This window comes from Nerophis lumbriciformis, linkage group LG07 (genome assembly GCF_033978685.3).
Source record: "Nerophis lumbriciformis linkage group LG07, RoL_Nlum_v2.1, whole genome shotgun sequence".
NCBI lineage: Eukaryota > Metazoa > Chordata > Actinopteri > Syngnathiformes > Syngnathidae > Nerophis > Nerophis lumbriciformis.
Window position 1 is genome coordinate 17,973,027 of NC_084554.2, and position 14,035 is coordinate 17,987,061.

At 39.3% G+C, this 14,035-nt stretch overlaps 1 protein-coding gene across 1 annotated transcript in view; it reads right to left on the reverse strand.

Annotated features, from left to right (window-relative positions):
- LOC133609133 (collagen alpha-1(XXI) chain-like) overlaps positions 1–14,035 on the reverse strand; it is a 92,488-nt gene that overhangs the window by 47,570 nt on the left and 30,883 nt on the right. Inside the window, exon 3 of the mRNA XM_061964638.2 lies at positions 619–737. Within this exon, the coding sequence (XP_061820622.1) occupies positions 619–700 (82 nt within the window). The 5' untranslated portion in view covers positions 701–737. The remainder of the gene's footprint in view (positions 1–618; positions 738–14,035) is intronic.

Genomic DNA, 14,035 nt, shown 5'->3' on the forward strand with positions numbered 1-14,035 from the left:
ATGCCTTTTATTTTGAGAACCATATGTTTAATGTATTGTAAGATTGTTTTGACTTTTGACTTTTTTTGTGGTCCCCTTTATTTTGAAAAGTATCAAAGTACCAAAATATTGGTATCGGGACCTAGTTTCTTCTTTTTCCTACTTTGGGCTTTTGGAGTTTTTGTCTTGCCTGGATGTGGATTCAGATCATAGGACTTCATTGTGAGTTTGTGAAGCACTTTGAGCCAGCTGCGATTAAGGGCTATACAAAATAAACGTTGATTGATTGATTGATTAATGAATGTATGGAATAAGTGAAATGTGTTGATAGAATTAGTTCTATGAAAAAGTGGGAATTCCAGGAAAACCAGGAATTTTTGGAACTGCCAAAATTGTTCATTTAAATGTCCAGAATGAGTTGAATGTGTTTATGATTGTATTATTTGAGAAATGTGGACATTTGAAAAAAATGTGTATATTCATTTTGAATGGGAAAAATTCTCCCCAAAAAATGTGGAATTCATGGAAATGTGGAATTTTTATAAAAAAAAAAAAAAAGATGGGTCATTAGTTAAAATGCATTTCAGCATTCACACACAATTACAGTTTATATATCGTTGAGAGTTGCGTCATCTTTACCTGCTCGCACGTCATCGCCCTTATCTGCAGCGTCCACTGGAATCAGCAACAAAATCAAACTCCACACAGGCCACAGCAACATGGCTGTCAGTATGTTGGTTTCCTTACTCCAGTCCAACCTTCCACAAAAACAATATGAGAGTGAAATAAACATATATTCATAATAGTAACACATGCTTGGTGTTAGTGGATGGTTCCAAAATCACAGCCGAGTCGGTAATTATTGTCTATTCATCAATTTTCTATACAGTACCGCTTGTCCTGCATGAAGCTGCCCCTCTTCTCACTGAACATATTTAAAATACCCCAATCTGCTGGTTTGTACCATAAAAAATTGTCTATGTCATGGGTGTCAAACTCTGGCCCGTGGGCCAAATTTGGCCCTCCGTGTAATTTCACTTGGCCCTTGAGGCGATATTAAATTAACACTAGAGCTGGCCCGCCGATTATATACAGCGGCGGTGCCGCAGTAAGACCGCATTCATCGCTAATTCTCATACTTGCCAACCCTCCCGGGACACTCCCAAATTTCAGTGCCCCTCCCGAAAATCGTCACGTCTGCTTTTCATCCAGTCCAACAAGTGCTGGCCCAGTCACTAACAGAACCCTTTGCAGCTCTTCCGGGACGCTACAATGTGTGTGTGGGGGGGTGGGTTTTGGTGGTAGCGGGGGGTGTATTTTGAGTTAATGCTGCAAAAGGTTCTGGGTATTTGTTCTGTTGTGTTTGTGTTGTGTTACGGTGCGGATGTTCTCCCGAAATGTGTATGTCATACTTGTTTGGTGTGGATTCACAGTGTGGCGTATATTTCTAACAGTGTTAAAGTTGTTTATACGGCCACCCTCAGTGTAACCTGTATCGCTGTTGAACAAGTATGCGTTGCATTCACGTGTGTTTGCGTACAGAAGCCGCAGATATCTTGTGACTGGGCCGGCACGTTGTTAGAATGGATGAAAAACGGACGTGACGACAGCTCGTAGAGGACGTTAAATGCAGTGCCTTTAAGGCACGCCCCCAAGACTGTGGTCCGGGTGGACTACGAGATATAATGACTGATGAACATCTTCGTTCGATAATGAAGGTTGCCTCAGCTCAAAGCCTGAGCCCCGACATTAATGAACTAGCATCCAAGAAAAGATGGCAGGTATCTGGCTTGGGCACATCAGATTAGATCAGTGTGTTGCAAACTGAGCAGTTTAAAGTCCTGAATGGTTGGTTTATTCATTGTTATTTTATTTTCAAATTTATTAGCCTGTGGAAAAAGTTAATGTTGATATTTACCTCAGAAGGCTGCAAATAGAAAAGAGGCATTCAATTTTTATTTAAATTATATTTGATATGCCATTGATATTTTTTATTTATTATTATTATTATTTGAAACTCGATTTTGCATGAGTTATATAAGCCTCGCTTGTTCAATATTCAATGCAAAACTTGTTTGGGTCCCTATTAAAAGGTTAATTTGTTCAACCTTTGTTCAGTTTTACATTTTGGCCCACTCTGTATTTGAGTTTGACACCCCTGGTCTATGTTGTCATTCAGAAATGCATTTTCTAACCAGGGACGGAAATTGCGTGTAAATGCTTAAAATCTGAACAGAAATGGAGGTGAAACGTACAATAAATGTAGGAATGGTTTCAATGTTGAACAGCTGAAGCTGTACTGAATGCTGGTAGTAACATTTAGCGTTCTACATTCAGTTGACTTTTCAGCATATGAAAGAAAATATACCTACGTTTGTATATTTGAAATTTGTAAATTTGCTGTAATGCTATCGAAATAGTGAACAGGCTAACGTGGGAGCAGTTAGCATACATGCAAGATAGCTGAAATTAACTGAAATTTTAGCATAAACCATTAGCATGTTACATGGGAACTGTGAGCTCACTTCGAAGATGGTGGCAAGTACCGAAATCCATGATTTATAGGTTTGGACCACGGGTCGGCAACCCAAAACGTTGAAAGAGCCATATTAGACCAAAAAATACAAAAAACAAATCTGTCTGGAGGCGCAAAAAAAAAGCTGTATATAAGTCTTATAATGAAGGCAACACATGACGTAAGTGTCTATATTAGCTATAATAGCCTACTATCAAAATGACTATGTGTCGCAGGCTGAAGCAAATCTTCGTTGACAGAAATGTTGAAATTCAATATTTATTCTACACATTTTACCATTAGTAAATCAGAAGCTACTTAGAAGGTGAGATAACTCCTGAAAATGACTGGCTTTTAATGGCCAAAGGTATAAATGTGTGTGTCCAAGTTAAAGGAAAAGTCTTCTTTTAATAGATTTATTACAATCTTTGGCAAGCGAGGTAACGTTTGCTGTGGTCTGGAACAACATGGCACACAAACAACTATCAGAAATGCAGCCAATATTACATACAGATAATGTGTCATGAGACATGCAAAACTAAATTATATACAAAGAGGATAAAAGTCAAGGATATTAAATGAGCTCTGCGATACCTACAAATGAGGCATAATGGTGCAATATGTACATACAGCTAGCCTAAATAGCCTGATTAGCACTCCAACAAGTCAATAACATCAACAAAGCGCACCTTTGTGCATTCACGCACAGCATGAAACTTTTGGTGGACAAAATGAGACAAAGAAGGAGTGGAAGATGTTACATGTCAACAAACTGTTGCATCACAGTCCACACTATGGTGAGTTCTAGAACCGCCAAAATTAGTAGGACAAAACGATGTTCACCAAATACTCATATTAAACAGTGGGCTTTCTAACAATTGGGAAGGTTAGTGTCATGTTTGTCCTCAAACAAAAACCATACTAAAACAAAAAAAAATATTTTTCCCCATTTTTTTTCCATTTTCAATCCTTTTTTGAAAATGCTCCAGGGAGCCACTAGGGCGGCGCTAAAGAGCCGCATGGGGCTCGAGAGTAGACGTACGAAACTTCAATTTCCACCTATTTATTTAATATAAATCACACTAATGAAAATTTTTGTCGGTGTTAGCCATGGAGGTAATGTTCAACCGTAGTCCATGGGCAAGGTATAAGATGCCAACAATTAATAGCATCAAAATAAAACTAGAATAAGTAATGCAACTAATACATAAAATACAGATAAATACAGACAGAAAAAAGTTAGCACAATGAATATATATAGTGCATGCTCACATATTTATGTTGGAATGTACTGTTTAAAAACAATAATTAATATTCGCAAAAATTCTAGCATAAAACCTGAGCATGCTAACATGAAAATAATTAGCAGCAAAATAGCGGACAATATTTAAATCAAAATGTTTGGTTTATACCAGGGCTATTCAACTATATAATGAAGAGGGCCGCAGTTTCAATAGCCGAAGGTCCCAGTTGCCAGATATCAAAACGTAGCCTTTTTTTTTAAAATGCCTCCGCAGCTTATATTCCTTTGAGACTGCGTTTACTTATTTACAAAGTAAACACATCAGATTTCACACCACACTGTCAATAACTTCATTATTCTGTCCTCGCTACTCGTTTCCAGCGTGTGCAGCTCGACAGACAGTTAACAGCATGAAGAAACAGAAACTAAGTTTTGATTGATGATTGATGTTCCTTCTTTTGAATTGTTTTTCTTCCTCCATTTTATTTCTTTACACATCTTCCTGTATTTAGGTTTGTAAGATTGAAAATCTAAACAATACAATTGTGTATTTTACTTAAATAATGCCCGTTGTGTATGTTACATAAATAAAATAGAAGGTTTAGTGTTAATGCACACAGCAAACATTGCACACGTGGTTTAACACAATTCAACTTAAGTGTAGCTTTATCAAATTCAGCGCGACATGGCAAGTTTTGATCGCCAGAGTTAAACAGCCAAAAACAACACGACCACAAATACAAAATACATCACAAAGTCAGCAATTTCAATACAACTTTTGTTGTCCAGCCGCTTCTAAAAGTCGATTTTCGCAATTTATTTTTAACTTTTTCAGGAACGATAGTGCCATCTTCTTCTCCTCACCCACTGCTGCTTCATTGTGGCCACCAGTTAAATAGGCCTGGTGTGGTTTATACCTGTGGTTCTTAACCTGGGTTCGATGGAACCCTAGGGGTTCGATGAGTCGGCCTCAGGGATTCGGCGGAGGTCAAAACACACCCGACTCATCGTGTAAATACAAACTTCTCCCTATCGGCGTATTACGGATACGGCAACAGCTGACTGGTTTGCAGGTGTGTAATTTGTTGTGAGTTTATGCACTGTGTTGGTTTTATTCTTTGAACAAGGTGATGTTCATGCACGGTTCATTTTGTGCACCAGTAAAAAACATGGTAACACTTTAGTATGGGGAACATATTCACATTTAATTAGTTGCATATTAACATGCAAATTAGTAACATATTGGCTCTTAACTAGTCATTATTAAGTACTTATTAATGCCTTATTCGGCATGGCCTTATCATAACCCTAACCCTCTAACCCTGACACTAACCCTAACCAAATAACTCTAAATTAAGTCTTTATTACTTAGAATATGTTCCCCATACTAAAGTGTTACCAAAAACATATACCTTTGTCTTGAATTTGAAAAAATGTTTTTTTTTTTTTTTTCACTAAAGAAGGGTCCGGTATAGGAAACTGGTGGGGTTCAGAACCTTCAACAAGGTTAAGAACCACTGGTTTATACCAACAAAACAAGCTAAATCGAGAGCATAACCTTTCAATTTGAGCTAAATGCATATGCAGGGCTCGAATTTAACCATGGCAACCGCTGCAAAAGCCGCGACCGCCCCTGTCTCTTGCCGTAATGCCCTAAAAAATTGACCTGCATCGGTGTGAAGAACATGCCATGACCGCTCTTGACCTTTTACTTGTTAATGGACTAGGGTTGTAACGATTAACGGTATAATGATAATTCGCGATAAAATTCCCAACGGTTAGTAATTCCGTAAAATGTTTTAATTACCGAAAAACTGTCATTTAATAATGCATTTTAGGCAACACCAAGTCAGGCGCATGCGCACTAGCGTCGTTTGACTTGATAATCATGACGGACAAGCGACACAGACTTTGCTCCGGAGATTTCCCCTCGGAGTAAACGGAGCCAAGCGCTTGGTTTAACGTCATTTCCCCTCGCTTCACGCGGTGCGTTTAAGAGCGCACTGCTGTGTTTAGATGGAGACTGGTGTGGACAATATTGGAGACAGACGCACTTGTTCCAACACTAAAAGTATACAGCGAAGGAGAAAACTATTTGATGTTTCTTTCTAGAGATGTCCAATAATATCGGCAGGCCGATATATGGGTTAAAATTTAATATCGGAAATTATCGGTATCGGTTTTTTATTATCAGTATCGTTTTTTTGGTTGTTTTTTTTTTATTATTATTAAATCAACATAAAAAACACAAGATACACTTACAATTAGTGCACCAACCCCAAAAACCTCCCTCCCCCATTTACACTCATTCACACAAAAGGGTTGTTTCTTTCTGTTATTAATATTCTGGTTCCTCCATTATATATCCGGGGTCGGGAACCTTTTTGGCTGAGAGAGCCATGAAAGCCAAATATTTTAAAATGTATTTCCGTAAGAGCCGTATAAAAAATGTTAACACTGAAAACAACTAAATGCGTGCATTTTTAAGTTAGAACAACATTTTTAAAGTATAATCCATCCATCCATCCATCCATTTTCTACCGCTTATTCCCTTTGGGGTCGCGGGGGGCGCTGGAGCCTATCTCAGCTACAATCGGGCGGAAGGCGGGGTACACCCTGGAAAAATCGCCACCTCATCGCAGGGCCAACACAGATAGACAGACAACATTCACACTCACATTCACACACTAGGGCCAATTTAGTGTTGCCAATCAACTTATCCCCAGGTGCATGTCTTTGGAGGTGGGAGGAAGCCGGAGTACCCGGAGGGAACCCACTCAGTCACGGGGAGAACATGCAAACTCCACACAGAAAGATCCCGAGCCCGGGATTGAACCCAAGACTACTCAGGACCTTCGTATTGTGAGGCAGATGCATTAACCCCTCTTCCACCGTGAAGCCCAAAAAAACGTATAATAAGTTTCTTATTATTTTTAATAACATTGTTATTGTGAAGCTAACCAATAATAAATAAAATACTTCTTATCACTTCTGGTGCTGCATGGTTTTGCTGATGGCTTGGTAGTCTGGTTGATACGTGGTTATTTTTAGCACTGTAATTACCAGCGGAATTATTCATTACTTATCGTTGTTATCTGAGAGCTAGATGCAGTCATCAAAAGAGCCACATCTGGCTCTAGAGCCATAGGTTCCCTACCCCTGTTATATATCAATATATATCAATACAGTCTGCAAGGTATACAGTCCGTAAGCACACATGATTGTGCGTGCTGCTGGTCCACCAACAGTACTAACCTTTAACAGTTAATTGTTACGGCTCAGGCTCCTGCCAACGCCGCTCATCCGTCTGTGCGCACCTCGGGACACGCCCACGGGTGCGCACATCCAGGGACGCGCCGCGCGCGTCCCCGCCCTGCAGCAGCCACCAGCTGCAATCACTCACCGGCAATCTACACTCCTGGGTCTGATGAGGGCAAGCTCAATAAAGGACCAGTGGACCCAAGGATCGGCGTGGGAACTTAGTTTTCTCATGGTGTACCGTAAGCAACAAGCTTCATGCTCTCTATTCGTGTTTCCTCTCCGTGCCTTGATTTGTCCCTTGTCTTCTCCCGTGTCCCCGCAGTACCCTTCGTCACCTGGAAAGTGAGCTGTGCGTCTCACTTTTCCCTGGATCTCCCTTTGGACTCTGACTGCCTCCTTCGTTCCTCGACCTCTTGCTCGCCCCTGGATTCTGCCGTCTCTCTCTGCCCCCGGATCATCTGCCTGCCCCCTGGACTTCCTCGTATCTCGTTCAACACGTTGGTAACACTCACTTCAGTTAAATTCTACACATAGTCTTACACCATTCCCTTTTGGATATAGTTCACACTCCATTTCCTTAGTTTATTCAATTAGTATTGTTTGTTATCATTATTATATATATATTGAATTATTATATTTTTATAATAAATAATTGTACATACTGCCCCCTGGTGTCTATTTGCCGTCACCTCCCCTTAGTCCAAACCATAACATTAATTTTACTAATTTTCATTAATTACTAGTTTCTATGTAACTGTTTTTATATTGTTTTACTTTCTTTTTTATTCAAGGAAATATTTTTAATTTATTTATCTTATTTTATTTTATTTTTTTTTTTTTTAAAGTACCTTATCTTCACCATACCTGGTTGTCCAAATTAGGCATAATAATGTGTTAATTCCACGACTGTATATATCGGTTGATATCAGTATCGGTAATTAAAGAGTTGGACAATATCGGAATTTTGGATATCGGCAAAAATCCATTATCGGACATCCCTATTGCTTTTATTTTCTCGATACAGCATCCATCAGCTGCTGTGACTAAGAGTTAATGACGTAAGAAAACATGTAGCAGGCGATGTGTCGTGAACGTTGTAACAACTTGTTTATAAAGTCTTTAGTTTGTTTACTCGGATGCTCATTCCTCCTGCATTTAACTGCAAACTGTATCAGCGTTCAAACAACATCAATACTGGCTAAAATGTTTTGTCATCTGGGAGGCGTTGGAGAAGAACAAAGCTTGTTTATTAGACTTGATCTTCATTAGCCAAACTGCTTTGTGTTTTATTTCGATATCAGAAAGCAGTGTTGTAACGCCGTTAGTTTCGGCGGTAACTAGTAATCTAACGCGTTATTTTTTTATATTCAGTAACTCAGTTACCGTTACTACATGATGCGTTACTGCGTTATTTTACGTTACTTTTTATGTAGTATAAAGTGTGTTTTATCGGAGCGCTGCGTTCTGATTCTTCTTGTGTCACAAGCCGGAGAAGAGAGAGAGACATGCGCTCTGTGTGGGTGTGTCTGAGTGTGAGTGTGGGGAGCGAGGGGGGGGGGGGGGGGCGTGTCTGATCATGGCGGAGCCAGAAGTCGAGTTTGCTAACATGGAGATATTTTCACTACTTTTCTTTTGTCGAGCACAAAGAAAATAACATTTTAGTTAAATGTAAATTGTGCTTTGGATCAAAGATGCCATCTACTGCCCAAAACAGCAATTCAAATCTGCTGAAACAAGCTACATAGCAACATGCTTCGACGAAGCTAGTAAAGAGAGACAGAGACTCTGATGCCACTTCACCTCCACCACCACCACCACTCACCGCTGAAGGTACACACTCTGTCAATCAATGTTCCCTCTAATTGTTCATGTGTGAGCAAACGCAAAAACTCCCTGAGCATTGAGTGGAGTCCATGTGAGCAACTTTAGACGTGCACACTGTGGCTACACCAGCAGCACACCTGTCCCAAACCTCACTAAATAACAACTTACATCTCCATCCATCCATCCATTTCCTACCGCTTGTCCCTTTCGGGGTCGCTGGAGCCTATCTCAGCTGCATTCGGGCGGAAGGCAGGGTACACCCTGGACAAGTCCCCACCTCATCACAGGGCCAACACAGATAGACAGACAATATTCTCTTATTATTATAATCAAATGACAGCAGTCATTTCCATTTCTAATATAAGTGTTTAGGCCCACTTATAATGACAATAACAAAAAATATTGTTTTTCATGAACTGTGTACTTGTATTGTTTGTCTGGGTGGAGGTCCTGCTTTGGAAATAATTTGTACCCCTTTCAGACATTGCATTTAGTTCCCATTAAAACATTCACATGTTGCACAATGAGATGTAAGCAGGAGATCATGTGTACATTCCTGCAACTTCCTGTTTGTAAAAAATATATTTTTATTAGTATTAGTATTATTTAATATACTAACAGCATTTAATGATTAATATTTATAAATTAAGATTCCTAATAAATGACACTAGAATAAGCACACATTTGATTGGTAAATCATAGTGTAACGACCTGGAATGACACTTTATGTGTGGTGTTGGAGTTGTCCGACTTTTTGTGTGGCTGTAAACGCATCACTGGCTAAGTGCCATATGTGCAAGTGTTGGCGCACGTGAGAGAGCGAGCGGCTGCTGTTGATATAACAAAGTTGCTTTTGGTCTGGTTTGTACTGCAGAAAATGACCAGTCTTGCTAGATATCATTTTTTTTACTAATGTTTTTGGTGATGTGTTTATGGCCGACAGTAAAGAGTTTTGCTCAGTAAAGTGATGGATGGAATTCATGTCCTCAAAGCGTCTCGACAGACGTTACAATATTTGAACAATGATGACGAAAACGGTTTTCTCTGTCGTGTCCGTGTCGTGTCGAAAATTGTTATGCGCTTATTTTTTTATTTGATTTTGTGCATGGCATAGATTTGCCGTGCGCAGAGGACGCTTGAGCAGTGCGCAATTGCACATGCGCGCTCCTGAGAGGGAACGTTGCTGTCAATTCTCTTATATACTCTTTCATTCTAGACTTCTAGAGTGTTTGATTATCACATCACTCTAAATGTATAGACTATAAAGTTCACAAACATAAAGAGGGATCCTAGTGGGCCAGGCCAATCTTTCCTTATCTCTAAACTAAAACTGGGGAAATGTGTAGTGTTCTGGGTTTCAGACATGATTTTGTATAAGAATTACTTGAGGAAGAAAATGCCTGGTCAGACTTTGTGTATGTAGTGTGTGCCTTTCTTGGTTTGCATCTATGCTGTTATTATGCTGTTTGTTACTTATGTATGTTATGTTGCAGCTATTTAAAATAGTTTTGTCAATTTGTTCTGGCCAGAAACAAATTGGCCTTTGTAACATATCTTTGTCTTTGTGTGTTGTATGTAGACCACATGGCTTAGCAGAGTTGAGTGATGCAAATGCATGTCAAGTTGATCAACAGATTGTATTATTCTCCACTACAATAACAGTACTGAAATGAAGGCTAAAAGGGCATTAATTGGAGCTTTAAAAAAAAAAAGAAAAAAAGAAGTAACTAAATAGTTACTTTTCACAGTAACGCATTACTTTTTGGTGTAAGTAACTGAGTTAGTAACTGAGTTACTTTTGAAATGAAGTAACTAGTAACTGTAACTAGTTACTGCTTTTCAGTAACTAACCCAACACTGTCAGAAAGTAAAACCATGTTTTTTTACATTACTTGTGTTTTTTTCATGTCACAAAAGTATTGCTTCAAAAACCATTCACGTGACACAGCATTTTGTTAATGTTTTATTGTGTATAGTTAATTCCTATACGACATATTTTAATGGATCTGTCCCGCTACATGTACATATAAATGTACATAACTTCAAAAAATGTATAATAAAAGAAATACCTCCCTCTATCAAAATGTAAAAATAGAGATAAAGGCATCATGTAATAACAAAATGCTGAGAAGCTAATATTATTAATGAATTAAAAAAACTAATATTTGTCCATAGATATATGGATAACGTTTATCTATTAGACATTACAAATTATATGATGGTATTATGTTCACACCCCAACACTGTTTTACCTAATGTTAATAATTACTTTGGCCATTTTTGGCAGCCCGAGATCTCATACATGAACACTATTTTTATCAGTGACGTGCGGTGAGGTTTATGGCTGGTGAGGCACTGACTTCATTACAGTCAGATTTACAAACATATGAACCCTAAAGAGTATCTTATTCACCATTTGATTGGCAGCAGTTAACGGGTTATGTTTAAAAGCTCATAACAGCATTCTTCCCTGCTTGGCACTCAGCATCAAGGGTTGGAATTGGGGGTTAAATCACCAAAAATTATTCCCGGACGCGGCGCCGCTGTTGCCCACTGCTCCCCTCACCTCCCAGGGGGATGGGTCAAATGCAGAGGACAAATTTCACCACACCTAGTGTGTTAACTTAACTTTAACTTTACACATACAAACTGTAGCACACAAAGAAGCACATTTAATTAAAAAAAAACGTTATTATGGTCTTACCTTTACTTATAAATGAAGTCCATGCGCAGCTCCTTTTGAACAAAAGCATCGATAACTTGTTTATAGAAGTCTTCCTTATCTTTCTTCAGTTTTAAAAGTCTCTCTGTCTCGATGGAGATCTTCCTTTAAGTATTACCTCCTGCTTCGATTGAAAGTCCAGTTTAGAAAACAGTTTTATTTTAGATATGTAATCCTCCATCTTAATAGTCCAGGCAAGAGGAAAAAATAAACGATTGCTGCTAACTGTTGCTGCTTGTTGTCACTTCTTCTGCAGCCGAGTAGTCGCAGAAATGCTCCCTGGGATCACTAGCGCCCTCTACCACCAGGAGGCGGGATTACTGCGAGCCTCACACAGTGCGTCTTCGCAGCAGTTTTATGATTGCTCAGCACAAGAAATACGTTACACACATACAGTTGTTGACAAAATACACTGTACATTATATACCTCAGCTAACTAAACTATGGAAATGTATAATATAATTCATATAGCAATACGGTCTCACTGCACAGCAGGCCAGCAGTTAGCCGAGTCATTGCGCAATCCATGGTGAGGCTCAACTCAGTGACGTGCCTCAACTGGCTGCTGACTCACCGCAAGTCTCTTCTCAGTATTTGAACGGCAAATGTGAAAATTCAGCGATTTTGAATAAAAAATAATCTAAAACTGGTGAAGTTAAATGGAAAATAACTTTATAGTATAACCACTGGATACATATAACAATTTAATTTTTTTTTTTCTTTTTAAATTTTTTTTCTTTCCATGATGGCACCTGAGGCCCCGCCTCACCTGCCTCCCCTGACTGCACGTCACTGATTTTTATCTATATGGACAAAAAGTGCAGTTCCGTCTTATGGCCATCAGGTGCCATCTTTCAAAATTAAATAAATAAATGATAAATGGGTTGTACTTGTATAGCGCTTTTCTACCTTCAAGGTACTCAAAGCGCTTTGACACTACTTCCACATTTACCCATTCACACACACATTCACACACTGATGGAGGGAGCTGCCATGCAAGGCGCTAACCAGCACCCATCAGGAGCAAGGTTGAAGTGTCTTGCTCAGGACACAACGGACATGACGAGGTTGGTACTAGGTGGGGATTGAACCAGGGACCCTCGTGTTGCGCACGGCCACTCTCCCACTGCGCCACGCCGTCCCCAATTACATATATATATATACATACAAATATATAAATATATATATACATGCTTTGGAGCCCCTGCCTCGAAAGAAAATAATATTTTCCTTGGTGCCCTTCCAACTTGCCTTGGTGCCCTAAAATATGAGCCCTCCTTTAAGGCAGCACTTGCCTTGACCTTAAAATGTTAAAATTCGAGGACTGCATATGTGTGAATACTTTGAGCTAATGATCTCATTCATAATGCATACAACATGCTGAGGGATTTAAAAAAAAAAAAATGAGCAGCAGGTTGTATGTTGACGTTGCAGCTCGTAACATACGATGGAGTCATCTCTGAGAGATGATGTGAGCTTGTCCTGCCCAAGCATGGCCCCGCAGACCACAATGTCGGGCTGGACTAAACAGCAACGTGCACACTACGCAGGCAAGGGGAAAAAAAGTGCAGCATAAACATGGCAGAGTGGACTGCAGTATGCTGGCAGTAGTTTTGAAGACGTGGGAGGATCAGTCAGCTGAAGAGCGGACAGCGCCACCACAACGTCTCCTCCCAGGACCTGTTACCCTTTTTTCACTCTTGGCACCTATGATGGAATTTGCTATTGTACAATTATGCATCATTTTGTACATAAATCATTCCATGACAGAATGGAAAACTGTCTTTTAAATGAGCAAAATAATTCACGCAATATTTTTTGCTTGTTTGTCTTCATGTATAGCAGGGGTGTCAAACTCAAATACAGAGTGGGCCAAAATTTAAAACTGAACAAAGCCGCGGGCCAAGGTTGAACAAATGAACCTTTTAATAGGGACCCAAACAAGTTTTGCATTAAATATTGAACAAGCAAGGTTTATATAACTTTATAGTGACATGCAAAATCGAGTTACAAATAATAATAATAATACTTTAAAAATATCAATGGCATATCAAATACAATTTAAATAAAAATTGAATGCCTCTTTTCTATTTGCAGCCTTCTGAGGTAAATATCAACATTAATTTTTTCCAGAGGCTAATAAATTTTAAAATAAAATAATGAATAAACCAACCATTCAGGACTTTAAACTGCTCAGTTTGCAACACACTGATCTAATCTGATGTGCCCAAGCCAGATACCTGCCATCTTTTCTTGGATGCTAGTTCATTAATGTCGGGGCTCAGGCTTTGAGCTGAGGCAACCTTCATTATCGAACGAAGGTGTTCATCAGTCATTATATCTCGTATTCCACAGTCTTGGGGGCGTGCCTTACTGGCACTGCTTTTAACGTCCTCTACGAGCTGACGTCACGTCCGCTTTTCATCCCTTCTAACAATGTGCCCGCCCTGTCACAAGATATGAGCGGCTCCTATACGCACACACAAGTGAA